Source organism: Aquarana catesbeiana, linkage group LG12 (genome assembly GCF_042186555.1).
Source record: "Aquarana catesbeiana isolate 2022-GZ linkage group LG12, ASM4218655v1, whole genome shotgun sequence".
Lineage (NCBI taxonomy): Eukaryota > Metazoa > Chordata > Amphibia > Anura > Ranidae > Aquarana > Aquarana catesbeiana.
In genome coordinates, this window is record NC_133335.1 from 107,426,714 (window position 1) to 107,445,968 (window position 19,255).

Below are 19,255 nucleotides of genomic sequence, written 5' to 3' on the forward strand. Positions count from 1 at the left end.
CTGGGGGGTCTCAGGGATCTGTGGGCTCTATCTAGTACCAATTTATTTATTTATTTTTATCTTTTTAAAAATTTTATAAGTACAAGACAGAGACCATACATCGACAAACAGCTTAAAACGCATAAATCAAACATCTCTATCTCCCCCCTTAAAACTAGGATCCTGCCCCCCTCCCTTTCCTATCTTGCAGTACTCAAGAAGGTCTTGCTTTCTTCCAATAATTTCCACTCCTTGTCCCCTTTATGCTTAACGAATAATCTCCTCAACATAACACCAAATTTTTTTTAACGTTTGCCACCCTTCCCATTTGTCCTTTTGTTCAGTCTCATCTTCTGGATCTGATCTTGCCCAATCTATACTCTCTCTATATTATAAATTTCATTGACACAAAAAATCCATTCCCGGATTTTAGGACTTTCCCCTTCCTGCCATTTTTTTTTATATCTGACTTTGCGGCATTCAGCAGAATTAGGTACGATAGATGTTTGATATTGTTTGACTCAGCTGTCCCATGGAACAAACAAGTCCATGGGTCATCCAATAGCAGCAGTTCCAATTTATGTACTGGGACCGAGGGGATCAGGGACTTTAATAACTTCCTGCACAGCCGACTGGACATCATTAATTGATGGATCCGAAAATTGTCTCTCCGCGAGCGATTCTCGAGATCGTTGATCCAGGCCTGAGCAGTATCAAGCTGCTCCTGCATGAAGTGTAAATGGTCCGTATTTTGATTTGCCCTGGAGATAGTCACATCCAGCTTATGCTCTATACGCTCAATTCTAGTGCCCAGGTTCTGGAAATCTGATCTGAGTTCACATGTGATCCTGTCTGCAGTTTGGGTCAGACCCCTGTCCAACAGCTCTGAGATTTTAGAGAATAAGTCAGCAACATTAAAGGTTACATCAAGAGCCTGAGCTGGGATGGAGTCTGTGTTAGTGGGGGTTTCTTCTAGTGAGGACAGTCCATAGGGCCCCATGGATCTCTCCAGCAAGGACATGGTGGACGCTGGTGAAGGGGTGGTAGCAGTAGGAGCTGAGCCTGGCATTAGGGGGGTGTATGAGAGGGTTGCAGGGTGCAGGACTTGCCTAGTTGCTGTAGATGGGTCCTCCGCGGCCTGGTCTCGTTGCTGAGATGCGGCCGCCATCTTGGAACTCTCCCGGCCGTCCATGGACTCAAATTGGGGTCCCAAGGCATGTCTGGCTTGTCTGCCCGGCATATACTGGTGCACGGGTGCCTCCTCTGCCATATCCCGTTGTTTAGGGGACTCCTGCAAGTCGAACACTGCAGCTATCGATGCTGTGTGGCCGGCGCTATGCGGAGCTCCGGGCTTACGCCACCATCTTGGGAGACTCCATGCATGCAGAATTTATTTTATTAACAATCCCGCTCCAATATCTGTATAATTTGGGGCATCTTCAAACCATGTGCACCAAGTCTCCCCTTCTATCTCCACAACTTGGGCATTTAGCATCTAATCTTCTTCCAAACATAAACATTTTTAAAGGAGTATAATATGATCTATGTACCAGAAGTAAGTGGGATACAATCTGTGAAGATGACAATGAGACCTTAGGCCCCAATTCTAATATATGGCACCATTGCTCCTCAGTTATGTGGACAATATCCTCCTCCCATTTTCCCTTACTTGGGAGCTCTGCACCTCCACCTATTTCTGCTTTTCAACCCCTTGGAGGTCCCAGCATTGACCACATTTCGGAGAGAAGGCATCTCGCTCCACTCTTATGCCCTCCCCCTAAACTGTGCATTCAAGGTGTGTCTGACTTGTAGGTACCTATAAAAGGACCGGTTCGGGAGAGCATATTCCTCCCTTAATTCTTGAAATGATTTGTTTGTCTGCTCTATACAGCTGTGCCAAGCAATGAATACCACCTCGTTCCCATTCCTCTATTTATCCCCTTGCCTTGGTCTAGGTTTTTATTATCTCATAAAGGGGATAATTCAGAAAACCCATTGTATCTCAATAGTGCCTTGACAGTTTCCTAACTTTTTACCATTAGTTACGCTGTAGGACACAGAAGGAGTCCACCTCAACTGCTTCCACTACCGTGTCTTGACAATTTGCCAGTAGGAGGTGGTCTTGTATCACCTCCTACTGGCAAGTTACTTCCCTTTTATATGTTGCATTTGTCCCGCCAAGAAGTAACTTCTCAGATGTGGTAATGCTAGCCCTACTTCCTATCTAGTTAACTAATGTTTGTAGACTAATTCTGGCCGAGCCATTTTTCCAAATCAACTCTCTGAAAATAATGTCAATTTTATTGAACCAATGCTTATGGGCCCAAACTGGGGAGTTATGCAATAGATACAGAATCTGTGGCATCCATAATATTTTAAATAAATTACAGCGTCCAGCTACCAAAAGGGGAAGCCGGTTCCAGACCCGGCATTTCTGTTTTAATTTAGTCATAAGTAGGACTATATTGCTAGCTATATATACTATTTTTGGTCTTTTTGTGATTTAAATTCCCAGATACTTCATTTGATTTACTACCCTTATTTGGGATATCTGTTGTGGTAAAGGCTCTCTAAGGAGATTTATTGGTAGGAGTACAAATTTTTCCCAGCTTATTGCTAGCTCTGAGAATTGCCCAAAATCGCTGACGATGTTCATTGCTGCCCTCAGGGAAGTCTGCGTTTCTCCCAAAAACAGCAACACATCTGCGTGTAACGCAACCTTCTCTTCTCCTGTTACCCTCTTAGTGGAGGGCCACCCTGACAAAAAAAAAAATCACCAAAAATCCTAAAAAAAATAAAAATAAAAAAACATTTGAAAAAAAAAATTTTTTTTAAACTTACCTAAACCCTTGTTGCTAGGCAGTCTTCCTAATCTGCTCTTCCTATTCCGCGGCGTGTTCTCCTCGGTGAGCGGCCCTGTTGTCGTCTGGAAACTGTGTGTGTGTTCCCAGAACACCACAGGGCCATTCACAGAGCGGATCACTGCGCCGCTCGCGTGTGTGCAGTAGGAAACTGGCAGTGAAGCCACAAGGCTCCACTGCCTGTTTCCCTTACCTAGGATGGCGATGCCGGGAGCCGAGTGATGGGTCGCCTCGGGCGGCCGACATCGCGGGCACCCAGGACAGGTAAGTACTTATTTAAAGTCAGCAGCTACAGTGTTTGTAGCTGCTGACTTTTTTAATTTTTTTTTTTTTTTTTCAGGCCGGAATCCCGCATTAAATCCCTGCACCTCCAGGGGAGGGTCTTATAGCAATAGCCAGTGGCTCCATTGCAAGGGTGAACTACCCCCAAATTTTACTAAAAAGACCACGGTGAATGATCCAAGAAGCCTCTCGGGTTAGAATTTACATTTTCTATCATATGCAGGGTTTCTTCATTACATAGCACAAGATCGATTCTAGATAGCGTGGAATGTGTCCTGGAGAAGCAAGAGTATTGTCGCTCCTCCAGATATCACTTCCTCTATATAGCCACCAACCCCATCTCCTCACAAAATTGGAGGAGCGGACTACTGGACAAAGTACCCGATGGAGTCCCAGGTAGGAATCTGTCCAATCTTTTATCCATTGTCATGTTAAAATCCCCCGCCACTATAACAGGTATATTTGATTTTTTCCACAATAAACTACATTAGTTCATTCAGGATTTCTGTACCAAATGGCGGGGGAATATAAATGTTGGCCACACCTGTTTCTCCAATGAGCAAAAAAGAAAAATATATCGACCGTGCTCGTCTATCTTACTCTGACTGCAGGAGAATGCCACCCTCGAATCTACCAAAATGCTCACCCAGTAGGAGGTGTGAACAGAGTTATATTGAACCAGGAAGTTCCTACGCTTCAAATTACAAATTGTAAAAAATGAATATAGTTACGCTCTATACCCTTAACCCTATAAACGTGATAATCCGTGTATGATAACTTGAATAGCTTAAAAAAAGTCCCACAAATAAATTGGTATAACTATAGTTGTTCAGTGATGCTAAGTAGAGATTCCAATGACAGTCAGACTTCCAATCGACCAATCTCTAACAAATAGTGAGGATATCAACTCGTGATCAGTTCCAAGAAATCAATGTGACTTTGCTTGCAGACCCACCATCGTAAGAAGTGTGCACTTACCAGCTGTACAGACAAGTAATGCCTGTGGCTAACACCCAGCCAGGGCCTTTTCCTCCAGTGCAGTTCCGATATCGGTCCAGTCACCGCATCTGTGGGGGGGATCTTCTGGTCCGGACTTCAACAGACCAAATCCTCCGCTGGAAGCTTGTACGCAACTCAATGCATTGTGATGCAAACGTTTCCAGCGTTTGTTTTTTTTCTTTCAAATTACAAATTGTGTCCTTTTTCAAGGTGTGTCTCCTGCAAGCAGAGTATTTTAGCCATACTCGTATCAGCTATAGAAAAAATTGCTAATCTTTTAGACAGATCCTTCATCCCCCCAGGCATTCCAAGAACATATCTTTAACCTTCTAGGTTGCCTCATAAATTTCACTCTCCTCTCCATTCATAGATGTAATTTTCCTCTCTTTCCTCTTGCAATTAATCCCACCCCTATCCCTCCTACTTCTTCCTTCTTGAAATAGGTTTCACTATATTTGTGTTCGAGTGCAAAATCAAAAAACTCGTAACTTCATGAATCATCCCCATCCTGTATTTCTGTAAATCTATGCCTCTCAATCACACCCCCTTTCCCCCTTGTACTCACACTCCCAGTTTCCCCTTACACACTCCAACTCTTGTCTCCCTTCATTGGTATCCAACCATGTTGTCACTTCGGCTGGTGTGTTTCCCACAGGTCTTATCACCCGTAAATGTGCCGGGTACAGCATCGCATGGTTCATTTTAAGCTGTTGCAACCTGCGTTTTGATTTCTGTAAACTTAGCCCTTTGTTTCTGTAACTCTGGAGAGAAGTCTTAGTATATGGAAATCCTGACTCCATTAGATGATATATTTTTAATTTCTCTTGCTTTTTGGTACCCTATGGACCCGCTTTGCAAAAAATGCTGACAGAGTCCTTTCCAAAGATCCCTTTAAAACATTTCTCCATATATTCTATGGGGTTAGTGCCTTCACTTCGCTCAGGGAGACCTACAATCCTTATGTTCTATCTGCGTAGTCTATTTTCTATGTTATCCATTTTTATATATATATTTTACACATATTTTTCAGTTGTTCCCTCATTGATTTTATCTCTTGTTTCATCGAATTTAGGTCATCTACCAAACGAAGTCTCCCCTCTAAAGCGATTGTCCGCTCACAAATGACAGATCTTCTTTTAGACATTTAACATAGTGAAGACTTAGTTCTTGACTGCTAGGCGGCTATCTTTCAGGGATGTCTTTCCCTCTGTTAAGGCTCTGGCTCCTGGGACTGATACCAGTGTCTCTCCGTCTGTCCCTTTAATTTCTGCCAGTTTACGCTCCTGTGCTGCTGCTTGTCCCTGGCTCTCCCTCCTTGCAGAAGGGCGGGTCTGGGATCGAGATTGCTGTGTCCCCCTAGTGTGTCCACTCTTCATGGGTGTCTGGCCTGGTATAATGGCCGCTCCAGCTTGGCTGCTGCTTGGTTCTCCTTCGGCGCTTGCTGTGCACCGGAGCTGTCCTGCATAGCCGCCTCCTGCTCCTCTCTTCCTGGTCATTGCAGGGGAGTATGCCTGATGTATTCCAGCACTTTCCCCGCTGCAGCACATTCGTATGCCCCCGCAGCTCTATCGCAAGCTCGAGCTATCCACTCAGTCATCCAATCCACCCATCAGTGCCTCCTTCTCCCCTCACCACACAGCGTTACAAAGAATCCAGCATGGGTGCGGGTGTGAGGTCCGGGTTGCTGCGTCTGCTAACCTCAACATCTGGTTACGCCCCGGAGCTTTTCTAAAAGCTCTAAAAATGTACTTATACTGGAAAGCGCTTATAAAATCTTAAACCCATGTTACTATATGCTGGCTCGCCTTATTCTCTGCTTTGCTTCCGAGGATGTTCACAGATGGGCACAATAGCACACATCTGGTGGTCTTGCCCGAAGGTGTGCAGACTTTGGGTCAGGGTCCATGCATTTCTTCTCATTTTACTTCACACTGACCTCGAGAGAGCTGTACGAAGCTGTTCTCTGTAAACTCGTTACTGAATTGCTTCGCCCTGAATGACCATTGGCTCTTTTCACTGCAACCAAATTAACTATTGCGAAGGCTTGGAAAACCCCCATAATCCGATTCAAAGCTGTCAAAAATCGTATGAACGACATTTTGGTTAATGAAAAATTGACAGCCATATTATCAGACGCCCATGAAAAATTCCTTTGGGTTTGGCAACCTTGGATTGCCCACGCACAGCCCTCTTGATCCGACAACAAACTCCTGTCGATTTTTGCGATCCTCCGCCGCGGACCCTTCTTTCCTTTCCCATCCTAAGCCATGGCTTGAATCCAGAATTGCCTCGACTCATTACTTATTTTCCTTTTTCCTTTCATTTTTTCTTTCTTTTTCTCTTTATCGCTATAAATATTGTGAGGCGTTGAGCCTTGGTTATGTACGTCTTTCCTGTCTGTACGTGATTATTCTGCATTGTAACTATCCAATAGTTGCTCTGTTTGCACATTAAAGTGTTGCTAAACCGTCAAATCAGACTGTATATGCAGTAAAGCATGCTTGTTATACTCACTGTGGAACCTAAGGGGTTAATCCTCTGCATTGTGTAAGAAGGCTGCTTGATTTCGTATGCCCAGATCCTCTTCCACTGACTCCAAAACATGTCCGGATAAGACAGAGCCTTTGGAGTCGGGCTGCACATGCTCAGTTTGGTGTGTATTGCTAGAGTGCATGTGATCAGCACAGAGGGTCTGGAGCCCTGCAGCCTCATTGAATGCTCAGTGCAGTAGGAAAACTCCTACAAGTTTCACCAGGAAAAGATAGAAGTCACAAGACTGCTATATACTGCTGATGGGAAAAGGTATTTAGCAGTTTATTTACTAAAATGCATTCCCATGCTCTGTGTACTGTGGGAGACCGGATATAGTGAATGCAGTGTCCTGGGTTTAGTAACACAAAACCTTTTGTAAAAGAAAAAAATCAAATATTTGAAAACCTGCAGTTAATATTGTTCATTGAAGCAGAACTCCAGGCAAAAACTTTAACATGTCCTTTTTGCTGATTTCCTACCTTTAGCGAATATGTCCTCCATCTTCTTAACTCGGTTGCTCTGAAATAGCCTGATAATCTTCAAATCAAACTGTTACTTCCCAGTGGTTTCCTGTTTTTAAGACCGGTGGCTGCTATGCCTCCTATTTCCCCATCCACTTGTCTTGACATATCCCTTTGGTAGTTCTATCTATAGCAGGCAGTGATGTAATTCCATCCCTGCTTGCTGTAGTGGGCAGACCGGGACTCTGACTCCCGGTCTGTACCGCCCATGGAGATGGTGTCCTAAAAATTACAGCTCAGGATGCTCTGGGTCTGTCCAGCCTCCACTATCCCAGTGGCCCCCCACCCAACTACCAGGGTCGCAACAGGCTTTGGTGGTCTGCTACTGTGGGGGGTCCCCAAGCAGTGTTGGCAGTGAAAGACCTCCTCCCACATCAGCCACATCTGCTATTCCCATCCGGTGCCACCTGTCCAGCGCTACGTGTCTCCTATCAACCCGGTCCTTTCACCACTCTTCCTGCGCTATCTGGCTTTAATCAACCCAGTCCTGTAAACAATACCGCCCATGCTGCTGTGTGAGACAGGCAGAGCAACTAGTGTGCTATGCCCGTGCTGGCCGCTAATAGAGTGGTGTCGGCTGCTATAAGGAGGATGGGTGGTGAACCTTAGAAGGAAATATACAGCACGGAAAGTGACAACTGTGGAAAGGAGGGGGTGCAGAAGTTTGAAATGTGGATAAGAGGGAGGGGGGGCTGCTGAGTTCAGAGGTGAGAGCTTTTAGATGGTCGAGGGGGGGAGGATATTGGGTGCAAAGGTGACAAGTGTGTATTGAGGATGATTCTGGCTCCATGTTTAGATTTCTCTGTGCCTCCAGATGTCCTTTGAGGGAGACCCTCAGCCACGCCATTTTGACCCGCGGCTGCAGCTTCTTCCTTGTTTTTATGGGTCATGTTACCGAAATTCCAGGGAAGAAGGTATCGCCAGATTCTGGAACCCTTGCTGAGTAGATTGATATGCAGCTTGCCCCACTAGCCCACCAGGGATCAGTGACAGGGTGCTCCGTGATGCAGCTCTGCTCACATGCCAGTTCATTGATGATGATTCTAGTTGCAGGGGTGACCACTGTGGATGAGTAGGAGAAGGGGTGCTACCTGAGGGCTGTGGATATTAGGGGGATGGTGTGCAAGTCATCAGTGTCAATCAGCACACATCAATAAAGATGAAAAATTACTTTTTTGCCAAATTTTATAACAAAAGCAAAAGGTGTTTGTTTTTTTTTTTGTTTTTTTCAAAATATTCAATCTTTTTTTGTTTGTTTTTAGCAAAAAAGAAAAAAACCCAGTAGTGATTAAATACCACCAAAAAGCTCTATCTGTCTGAAAAAAATTATACAAATTTCATAAGTGTACAATGTTGCATGACTGCGCAATTGTCATTCAAAGTGCGACAGCTAAAAATTGGCCTGGGCAGGAAGGGGGGTAAAAGTGCCCAGTATTTAAGTGGTTAAGGTGTAGGCTGAGACAAATTTTGTTTTCTCTGTCTGTATTCTGTGTGGAGAAAAGAATATGTGATGGAAGGGTTCAAGTTTGATTGTGCTGGGGTCTGTCTTTGATGTTGTGTGTAGTGCAGCTAAGTCTGTGCAGTGTGCACGCGTGCCTGTATTCATTTGGACAGCATTACCTAAGTTCATAGTCTGTCGTATTACCTTAAAGCGGAGTTCCACCCAAAAGTGGAACTTCCGCTCATCGGCTTCCTCCCGCCCTCCGGTGTCACAATTGGCACCTTTTCAGGGGGGAGGGTGGTGCAGATACCTGTCTATGACAGGTATCTGCACCCACTTCCGGGAATAGACTCCCGCGGGAGTCACACCCCCTCCCGCACTCCCCCGCTGTCTCCTGGGAAAGACACAGGTCCCAGGAGATAGCGGGGACCATTGAGAACGCGCAGCGCCGCTCGCGCATGCTCAGTAGGGAATCGGAAAGTGAAGCCGCAACGCTTCACTTCCTGATTCCCTCAATGGGAATGGCGGCGGCAGCACCCGAGGATCGAGGGACGGTTCGGTCTCGGGTGCCGACATCGCTGGACTCCGGGACAGGTGAGTGACCTTATTTTAAAAGTCAGCAGCTGCAGTATTTGCAGCTGCTGACATCTAAAAAAAAATTTTCTCCGGACTCCCGCTTTAACGGTTCATTATGTTTTTTTTTTTTTTTTCAGAAAACAGGCCCCTTTTTTCTTTTCTTTTCTTTTTTTTTTTTTTTTTTTTTTTTTTTTTTCTTTTTACAGCGCCTCCAGATCAGACAACTTAGATCCGTCCCTGTCACCACTTTCCCTCCCCCACAACTCCTGTCACCTACAGCAGTTGCTGCCTTCACATGGCTTTACTAGCACCCAGGCTGCCTGCAACAGGCACCATTGCCCCTCCTCTCATCATTCACATATACTTTCAACCCCCACTCTCAGCCCCACATCTTTTGCACCCCCACTGCTGGCAATCGGCCAGTCTTTTCTCACCCTTCCTCCCCCATCCCTGTCATTCACTGGCCCATAGCTCTCACTAAGTCATATAGCTCCCCAGCCACCACACAATTCCCAACCCCTGTCAGTCCCCCTTCAGAGTTCCCATTTATTCCAGAGTCCGCAACATCTCCCCTTACATCACCGTCCGCAGAGGTCTCCTTTACATCAGGGTGCGCAGAGTTCCCCTTCACATCAGGGACCACAGAGTTTCTCCTTGCACTGTAAGGCAAACCCTGCGGAACTCTAAGGACAGCAAGAGGGCCCGGTGCAGAACATGTGAAAGGGTCCTGCTGTCGGACTAGAATAAAGAGCCCCGGGCTCAGGTCGGGGGGGGGGCCTTAATGGTTTTTTACATAGGGGCACTGATGGTTCTAGTTACACCTCTGAGTCTGCACCTATTGTCAGTGTTCCCTTGCCTGTGTCCTGCTGTCCTAGTCCTGCTGCCTGGGTCTCTTTGCCTGTTGCTGTCCAGGATCTGTAAGTGAATATCAACTCTGAGGGCGGCTTTGGCATCACTGGGGGGGGTGAGGAGGTGATGTCATCCTGAACAGGGAAAGGGTGGGGGGGGGGATTGCTGGATGATACTAAACTGGGGGAGATGGTGATTGTGCTCGGGGCCACGGGGGGTGAGGGGGGAAAACGATTGGTATAGCACTTTAGATATTAATGTTCCACTGAGTTTAATATTTTTTAGTTACTGTTAAGTTAATTATTGCGCTTGAAGTTAATTTGTATTGCAAATATAGGAGGGGTTTCATTCATCCATGCTAAGTTTAATTTTTTTATGTCTTATTTTAAGTTTGTGTATTATATGTGACATGACCAGTTGCATATAACCGGCATTGTGGTAATATTGAAGTATGAGATTACCATACGTTAGAGGGTTCCACCATTGTTGTTAGATTAACCACTTGCCGACCACCTAACGCAGATATACTGCGGCAGAATGGCACGGGCAGGCAAAATCATGTACCTGGTACGTGATCTGCCTCCCGCGGGCATCGCGCCCCCCAACCAACACCCCCCCCCCAGGTGCCTGAGGTGGTCGTCATCGTTAGGGGAGTGATCCAGGCAGAGGGGGAGACCACTCATTCGTGGCCACACCCTCGCGATCGCTCCCAACAAATGAGAATCTTCCTCTGCTGCTGTATAGTAAACAGCGGCAGAGGAAGTGATGTCATACCGTTCCGGCGCCAAGGAGAGAAGACATCTGAGTAAGTGCACAACACACACACATACAGTAAAACACACCAGGCACACTTTTTACACCCCCCGATCACCCCATAATCCCCCCCCCCCCACCCCCCGGTCACAGTGACACCAAACAGTTTTTTTTTTTTTTCTGATTACTGCATTGGTGTCAGTTTGTAACAGTTAGAAGTGTAGGGCAGTTAGTGTTAGCCCCCTTTAGGTCTAGGGTACCCCCCTAATAAAGTTTCAACCCCTTGATTGCCCCCTAGTTAACCCATTCACCAGTGATCACCGTATAACTGTTACGGGTGGTTAGTTAGTTTATTCTTTATAGTGTCAGGGCACCTGCCGTTTATTACCTAATAAAGTTTTAGCCCCCTGATTGCCCGGCGGTGATATAACTTAGGTTTTAGGGTCAGATAGGGTCTGCGTCAACCCCAGACAGCGTCAGGTTAGTGCCAGTAGCGCTTACACCCACGCACGCACCATACACCTCCCTTAGTGGTATAGTATCTGAACAGATCAATATATGATCCGATCAGATCTATACTAGCGTTCCCAGCAGTTTAGGGTTCCCAAAAACGCAGTGTTAGCAGGATCAGCCCAGATACCTGCTAGCACCTGCGTTTGCCCCTCCGCCTGGCCCAGCCCACCCAAGTGCAGTATCGATCGATTACTGTCACTTACAAAACACTAAACACATAACTGCAGCGTTCGCAGAGTCAGGCCTGATCCCTGTGATTGCTAACAGTTTTTTTTTGGTAGCGTCTTGGTGAACTGGCAAGCACCAGCGGCCTAGTACACCCTGGTCGTAGTCAAACCAGCACTGCAGTAACACTTGGTGACGTGGTGAGTCCCATAAGTGCAGTTCAAGCTGGTGAGGTGACAAGTAGTGTCCCGCTGCCACCAAGAAGACGACAAACACAGGCCCGTCGTGCCCATAGTGCCCTTCCTGCTTCATTCGCCAATCCTAATTGGGAACCCACCACTTCTGCAGCACCTGTACTTCCCCCATTCACATCCCCAACCAAATGCAGTCGGCTGCATGAGAGGCATTTTCTTTGTCCTCCCGAGTACCCCTACCCAACGAACCCCCCAAAAAAAGATGTTGTGTCTGCAGCAAGCGCGGATATAGGCGTGACACCCACTATTATTGTCCCTCCTGTCCTGACAATCCTGGTCTTTGCATTGGTGAAAGTTTTGAACGCTACCATACACTAGTTGAGTATTAGCGTAGGGTACAGCATTGCACAGACTAGGCACACTTTCACAGGGTCTCCCAAGATGCCATCGCATTTTGAGAGACCCGAACCTGGAACCGGTTACAGTTATAAAAGTTACAGTTACAAAAAAAAGTGTAAAAAAAAAAAAAAACACAAAAAAATATAAAATAAAAAAAACAAAAATACTTGTCGTTTTATTCTCTCTCTATTCTCTCTCTATTGTTCTGCTCTTTTTTACTGTATTCTATTCTGCAATGTTTTGTTATTATGTTTTATCATGTTTGCTTTTCAGGTATGTAATTTTTTATACTTTACTGTTTACTGTGTTTTATTGTTAACCATTTTTTTGTCTTCAGGTAAGCCATTCAGCTGCAGCACGGATTTATTTATCTTGACAGCAACAGCGTTTGCTCCCACGATGTATAAAACCGTGACTCCAGCGGAGGTGATATTTGCCGAAGCATGGGGGCAGCAGGGGCGGAGGAGCGATTTGCTCCTAACTTTTGGGGCGGATGCCCCCATGCTTCGGCATATATAAATGGTGCATGTATGCCCATCATTAGAAGTGGGTGGATGAAGGGAGGTATTCTAATGGTGGGCATACCCACCAATCAATCTCTTTTTTTCGTTCAGCCCACAGGCTGCATGAAAAAAAAAAAAAAAAAAAGATTACAATATATGCCCAACAAGGACCAGCAACGCACTGGTATGTTGCTGGACTTTGAGTGGTTATACCAGAATGATGCCTGCAGGTTTAGGTATCATCTTGGTATCATTCTTTTCAGCCAGCAGTCGGCTTTCATGTAAAAGCAATCCTAGTGGCTAATTAGCCTCTAGACTGCTTTTACAAGCAGTGGGAGGGAATGCCCCCCCCCCCCCACCGTCTTCCATGTTTTTCTCGGGCTCTCCTGTCCCAACAGGGAACCTGAGAGTGCAGCCGGTGATTCCGCCAACTGACCATAGAGCTGATCAGAGACCAGAACAGCTCCAATCATCTCTATGGCCTAAGAGACCGGAAGCTACGAGCATTTCATGACTTCGATTTCGCCGGATGTAAACAGCGCCATTGGGAAAGCATTTTATCACACTGATCTTGGTGTGGTCAGATGCTTTGAGGGCAGAGGAGAGATCTAGAGTCTAATGACCCCATTTTTTTCAAAAAAGAGTACCTGTCACTACCTATTGCTATCATAGGGGATATTTACATTCCCTGACATAACACTTAAAAAAAAAAAAAATGAAAGGAACAGTTTAAAAATAAGATAAAAAAGCAAAGAAAAAAAAAAGCACCTCTGTCCCCCCCTGCTCTCGCGCAAAGGCGAACACAAGCGTTGGTCTGGCGTCAAATGTAAACAGCAATTGCACCATGCATGTGAGGTATCACCGTGAAGCTCAGATCGAGGGCAGTAATTTTAGCAGTAGACCTCCTCTGTAAATATAATGTGGTAACCTGTAAAGGCTTTTAAAAATGTATGTAGTTTGTCGCCACTGCATGTTTGTGCGCAATTTTAAAGCATGTCATGTTTGGTATCCATGTACTCGGCCTAAGATCATCTTTTTTATTTCATCAAACATTTGGGCAATATAGTGTGTTTTACTGCATTAAAATTAAAAAAAGTGTTTTTTTTTTCCCCAAAAAATGCATTTGAAAAATTGCTGCGCAAATACTGTGTGAAAAAAAAAATGAAATGCCCACCATTTTAATCTGTAGGGCCTTTGCTTTAAAAAAATATATAATGTTTGGGGGTTCAAAGTACTGTAATTTTCTTGCAAAAAAAAATTATTTTTTCATGTAAACAAATAGTGTCAGGGCTTTGTATCTAAGTGGTTAGAAGAGTGGGTGATGTGTGACATAAGCTTCTAAATTTTGTGCATAAAATGCCAGGACAGTTCAAAACCCCCCTAAATGACCCCATTTTGGAAAGTAGACACCCCAAGCTATTTGCTGAGAGGCATGTCGAGTCTATGGAATATTTTATATTGTGACACAAGTTGCGGGAAAAAGACACTTTTTTTTTTTTGCACAAAGTTGTCACTAAATGATATATTGCTCAAACATGCCATGGGATTATGTGAAATTACACCCCAAAATACATTCTGTTGTTTCTCCTGAGTACGGGGATACCACATGTGTGAGACTTTTTGGGAGCCTAGCCACATACGGGACCCCAAAACCCAAGCACCGTCTTCAGGGTTTCTAAGGGTGTAAATTTTTGATTTCCCTCCTGAATACATTTTGGACTAAATGTATGACTAAAATTGAGTTTATTGTATTTTTTTTATAACAAAAAGTAGACAATATCGTTTTTTTTTTTTTTCAAAATTTTCGGTCTTTTTCCGTTTATAGCGCAAAAAATAAAAACCGCAGAGGTGATCAAATACCATCAAAAGAAAGCTCTATTTGTGGGAACAAAAGGACGCAAATGTCGTTTGGGTACAGCATTACATGACCGCGCAATTAGCAGTTAAAGCGACCCAGTGCCAAATTGTAAAAAGTGCTCTGGTCAGGAAGGGGGTAAATCCTTCCGGTGCTGAAGTGGTTAATAAGGTAGTGCTGCTTTTTTTAACACATGCCAATGTTTACTTATGCCACATGCCAGTGTGAAGCAGCATGTCCCGGTGTTCTGCCGAGAAAGTTCCCCATGGCGGATAATGACCCCCCTGTACTGCGCAGGTGCAGCGCTTGCGCAGTAGGAACAACAAGGGAGTCGCCTGAAAAGAGCCGAAGCTGAACACCTGAGTCAGCTGTACACGGCGCCTGCGTACCAAGACTATTGTAACAAAAAGACTTTGTAACAGGCCCCTCGTGGGCACGGCCTCGCTGCGCTCGGCATATTAATATTCTAACTCTATGTCCACTTGGATGGTGGGACTTTAACGTGGACTTAGGTCAGAATGTAGTGCGCAGGCGCCGTGTAGATCTGACAAACAGCTGTTCATCTTCGGCTATTTTCGGTGGCTCCGTAGTCGTTCGTACTGCGCAAGTGCAGCGCATGCGCAGTACAGGGGGGTCCTTATCTGCCAGGGGAACTTTCTCGGCAAGACACCGGCTCTTTCTTTCTTTCTGTGTTTCAACTAGGGATGTGCTTACATGCATACACTGAATGCTACCTGCCACCTGCCAATTAGTGCCACCTGCCAATTAGTGCCACCTGCCAATTAGTGCCACCTGCCAATTAGTGCCACCTGCCAATCAGTGCCACCTGCCAATCAGTGCCACCTGCCAGCGCCAACCAGTGCCACCTGCCAGTGCCATGTCAGTTTCAAACCAGTGCCAGCCAGTACCACGTGCCAACCAGAGCCACCTGCCAGTGCCATGTCAGTTTCAAACCAGTGCCACCTTTCAGTGCCAACCAGTTCCTCTGCCAGCCAGGGCCGCCAGCCAGTGCCACCTGCCACAGCCAGTGCCATCTGTACTGAGGACATCAAGTGTGTGGTTGAGTGACAGGAGCAAGCAGGGAGGAGTGGAGTGAGTGAGGTGTTTTTTTTTTTTTTTTTTTTTTTTTTTAATCGGCCTAAAATATTGGCCACAAAAATCAGCATCATCTATCGGCCATCGGCTGCCCCAATTTCTAAATATCGGCATCAGCCAGAGAAAAACCCATATCGGTCAACCTCTAGTGGGTATAATATATAATTATGGCCATGTTTCTACAGTTTGGTAATGATTAAATCGTGTAAGGGCAGTTAGTTTTTCTCCAGTTGTGGCTGGAGAGGGAGAGATCACATGTGAGGATCGCAACCATAGCCAAAAACAGAAAACCTAGAGGAGAGAGAATTTAAATATTGTAGACTAAATGGAATGAACTAAACATTTTGTGCCTCCATGTTTTAAATTTATAAGATTGTCACCCAACTGTCCTGCTGTGTGGTGCTGAGCAGTGTGGCTGAAGAACGAGGGGGCCTGATTTATGTTAACGTGGGTGAGTACACATTCAACATAAATAGGCCTATGGTACCTGCCTATATTCACTGCAATGTGGTTATAATTGGTAGTTTCCTTTTACTGTAGAGTAATGAGAGGATATGATGTAATCACTGCTGTTACACCTCCTTGGCACAGCAGATGCTGTTTATCTTTTGAATTACAAAGTTGACGTCCTGAAATTTCTGTTAGACTTTTCGCTTCAGAGTTGAGGAATTTCACAAATGTATTATGATTATTATATTATGATTTTTTTTTTTTGCCTATCCAACAGTACTTTAAGTGCAAAATCATCCTATAATTCGTTTTCCTTTTTTTCAAATTCAGTTCCTCTCTGTGTTGAAGATAATGGATTACAGCCTCTTAGTTGGTTTGCATGATGTGGATCGGGCAGAGCAGGAGGAAATGGAAGTAGAAGAAAGGGCTGAGGAGGAAGAATGTGAAGATGGCACTGGAATCCCCATATGCTCATACGGCACTCCTCCAGACAGTCCTGGAAACCCCCTTAACTTTCCTCGGTTCTTTGGGCCAGGGGAGTTTGACCCATCTGTGGATGTTTACGCAATGAAGAGCCATGAAAGTGAGTACAGTAAAGCATATTTAAACCCAAGAGCAAAAATGTAATACATTTATACCTTGCCAGTCTTTAGATGTGATGGTTGCAGTTTTCTTATTTCTAGTTTACCATTCACCTGGTGATTCTGCCAGTAAAAGGAACCTGAATAAATGGACCTACAATTCTGCCACTCACTGTGGAGTCTCCAGTAAACAACAAAGTTTACAAACAACTCAGAGGAAAAATGTATACTGTTCTAGAGTTCCAGGGCTGTGGTCCATCCCTGTGGAACCCAGACCCTAAAGACCCCTTCGGATCTATGTCCACCGTGAGAAGTGAAGCTTGGACTCTATGTAGAGCCCAGCATTATGGACAGGATCACCCTTTATCGCTGACAGTTACTGTATGTTACACCATACCACTGGTCTCGCCTTTTAACGCCACTTCTGCCTAAAACTCTTATAAGGTACTCAGGAGCTTCTTCCTGACCTTTCATCAAGAGGACTTTGCTGTTGGACAGTCTACACATGGGTTACTGCATACTTCTTCCAGACATGCTCTCACTATATATTGTACTCCCTACTCTGCGAGTACTCCACAGAGGAATACCCTCACCCTTAAAAACGGCCACTTCCCCCACCTATAACTGGCCTTTGCAGCAAGGAGCACATGGAAGGGTGACACATATCAAACAAAATAAAAAAAAATTCCCATCTAACTGTGTTAAAAACAGTGGTTTAGTTTGCACACATTTGCAAATACATGCATAAGCTGCAGAGCCACTTCACGGCACTCCAGTATTATCTGCAGTCCCAAATTTTGAGAGCCTCCACAGTGGAAGCACATGCTTCATTATGGATAGGCAGAGGCAGGTGAGCCTGGAGGGGTGGGCTTCCCCACAAGCAGTGTTAGAGGAGGCTGTGGAAGACTTTTCACTCCTATACACCTGAAGCTGTAGCTTCATGTAACACATGTAGATATGCTCACCTCTGCTGTCCTCAAAAGCCTCTGAATTGTTGCACTTGATTTTCCTCCGTATCTATTGTACCTTTTGGGTACAAAGGAACCTGGAAAATCGAAAGACATTCCCCATTCACTAGCAAACAGAATGGATAATCTATGATCCTTAGGACACTTCAGAGAGGATTTTCACTCCTCGGAAAATCATTGCTGGACTCGATCAAGTGGAAAAAAGTGGTCTTTTATGTTGGTTGTCTTAAACATTTCACCATACCAATGGAAGATGTTCAGAGGTTCTGCAGATAGGTTTTCAGAGTTTAAAACTTCCTAAGTCCAGGTTTGCTATGACAATAGTTTAGTTGGGCCAAGCTGTCCCAAACTATTTCCTTCACTAACAAATGATCGTGCCGCGTACAGTACACAGTGCGTTGAGTTGGGCTTCGCGTTGCTCAGCTATTCACAGGAAGCCCTGTGTTTTATGAATGAATACACGGCTTCCTCTGGTTAGTTAAGGTTGGGCAGATGATGTTATGATCTCCACTTCAGTGAAACAAAGGAATGCTTGTATTCATTCTTAAAAATACTGTGCTTCCTGTGAATGGCTTGATTTTGTTCTGGGAACAGTACAGAGAAGTCTCCAGAAAAAACAGTGTTGTATATTATTTGTAGCTAATGCTACATACAGTTCATACAGCACTCCCAGCAGGTACATCTGTTGGTGAAGCAAATAGTTTGGTCAAGCTTGTCTACATCCAGGGTCACCCATTTCTGACATATCCGGTAGAAGATGTTTGGGTTAGGAGCCCATTCCCCCTGATCCGGCCAGTGGTGGCTTGAGGTGGTGCAACTACCAGTTATCCTCTCTTGGGATGTGGACAGTGAGTTGTGTGTTTGTTTTTTTGTTTTTTTTTGGGGGTTTTTTTGCATGTGTCCTGTATGATTAAGATATGAGGAAATTTGACTTTCCTCTAAATTCCATATCTTTGAATACAGTAAAGGACTTAATGAAAATGTGCTTCCTTCCTTGTTCCCTGCAGCTAACTAAGCACCCCCCAAAGAAATTCTTCATTGTCTGGATGTGGTTAGAGCCTTTCTGAAAGTCGCAGCCTCTATCTTATAGTGGAGTTCTGCCGGAAAAAAAATTAAGTCAGCAGCTACAAATACTGCAGCTGCTGACTTTTAAAATAAGGATACTTAACTGTCCAGGGCCTCACCCGAAGCCGACCCGTCCCTTGGCTCTGGGTGGAGGCGTCGCCATCTTCAGTAAGGGAATTGGGAAGTGAAGCCGTGCAGCTTCACAGCCTGGTTCCCTACTGCGCATGCGCGAGCCACATCTGCGCGTTCTGAATGGTCCCTGCTGTCTTCTGGACCCGTGTGTCTCCCAGAAGACAGTGGGGGGGACAGAGGAGGGGCTGGACATGGTGTAATTCACCGCGAATGTCCAGGCCCCTGCAGATGCAGCTTTTGGCCACAAGGCTCTTTTGGCGGCTCTCTGTGTTAGGTCTTTGACACTTCTCCTTTTTTGTTGGGCCCATTGGTGATGTCCACCTTTCTGATTGCTTAGGGACATCCCAGGGTCTATGAATATCCATCCTGTGTCTGTACTGTACAATTTAGTGTGAGCATTAAAAGAAATTTGACTTGTCCCTAAAGTCCATATTTTGGCGTACAATACAGGACACTGTTCACCATCCTTTCTGTGTTCCTCTGCATTTCTTGCTATGATCTCACGAGGTGGACTAGGGTTTTATGGGGTATGCTGTAGGATG

At 45.1% G+C, this 19,255-nt stretch overlaps 1 protein-coding gene across 3 annotated transcripts in view; it reads left to right on the plus strand.

Annotated features, from left to right (window-relative positions):
- The window catches only part of PIP4K2B (phosphatidylinositol-5-phosphate 4-kinase type 2 beta), a 183,806-nt gene that overhangs the window by 152,123 nt on the left and 12,428 nt on the right, over positions 1 to 19,255 (plus strand). For all 3 annotated transcript variants that reach the window (XR_012236918.1, XM_073608267.1, XM_073608268.1), the window contains one exon: positions 16,298 to 16,550. Coding sequence is in view for 2 of the 3 variants with exons in the window: in XM_073608267.1 (XP_073464368.1) it covers positions 16,298 to 16,550 (253 nt within the window). In the remaining variant the exon portion in view is untranslated. The remainder of the gene's footprint in view (positions 1 to 16,297; positions 16,551 to 19,255) is intronic.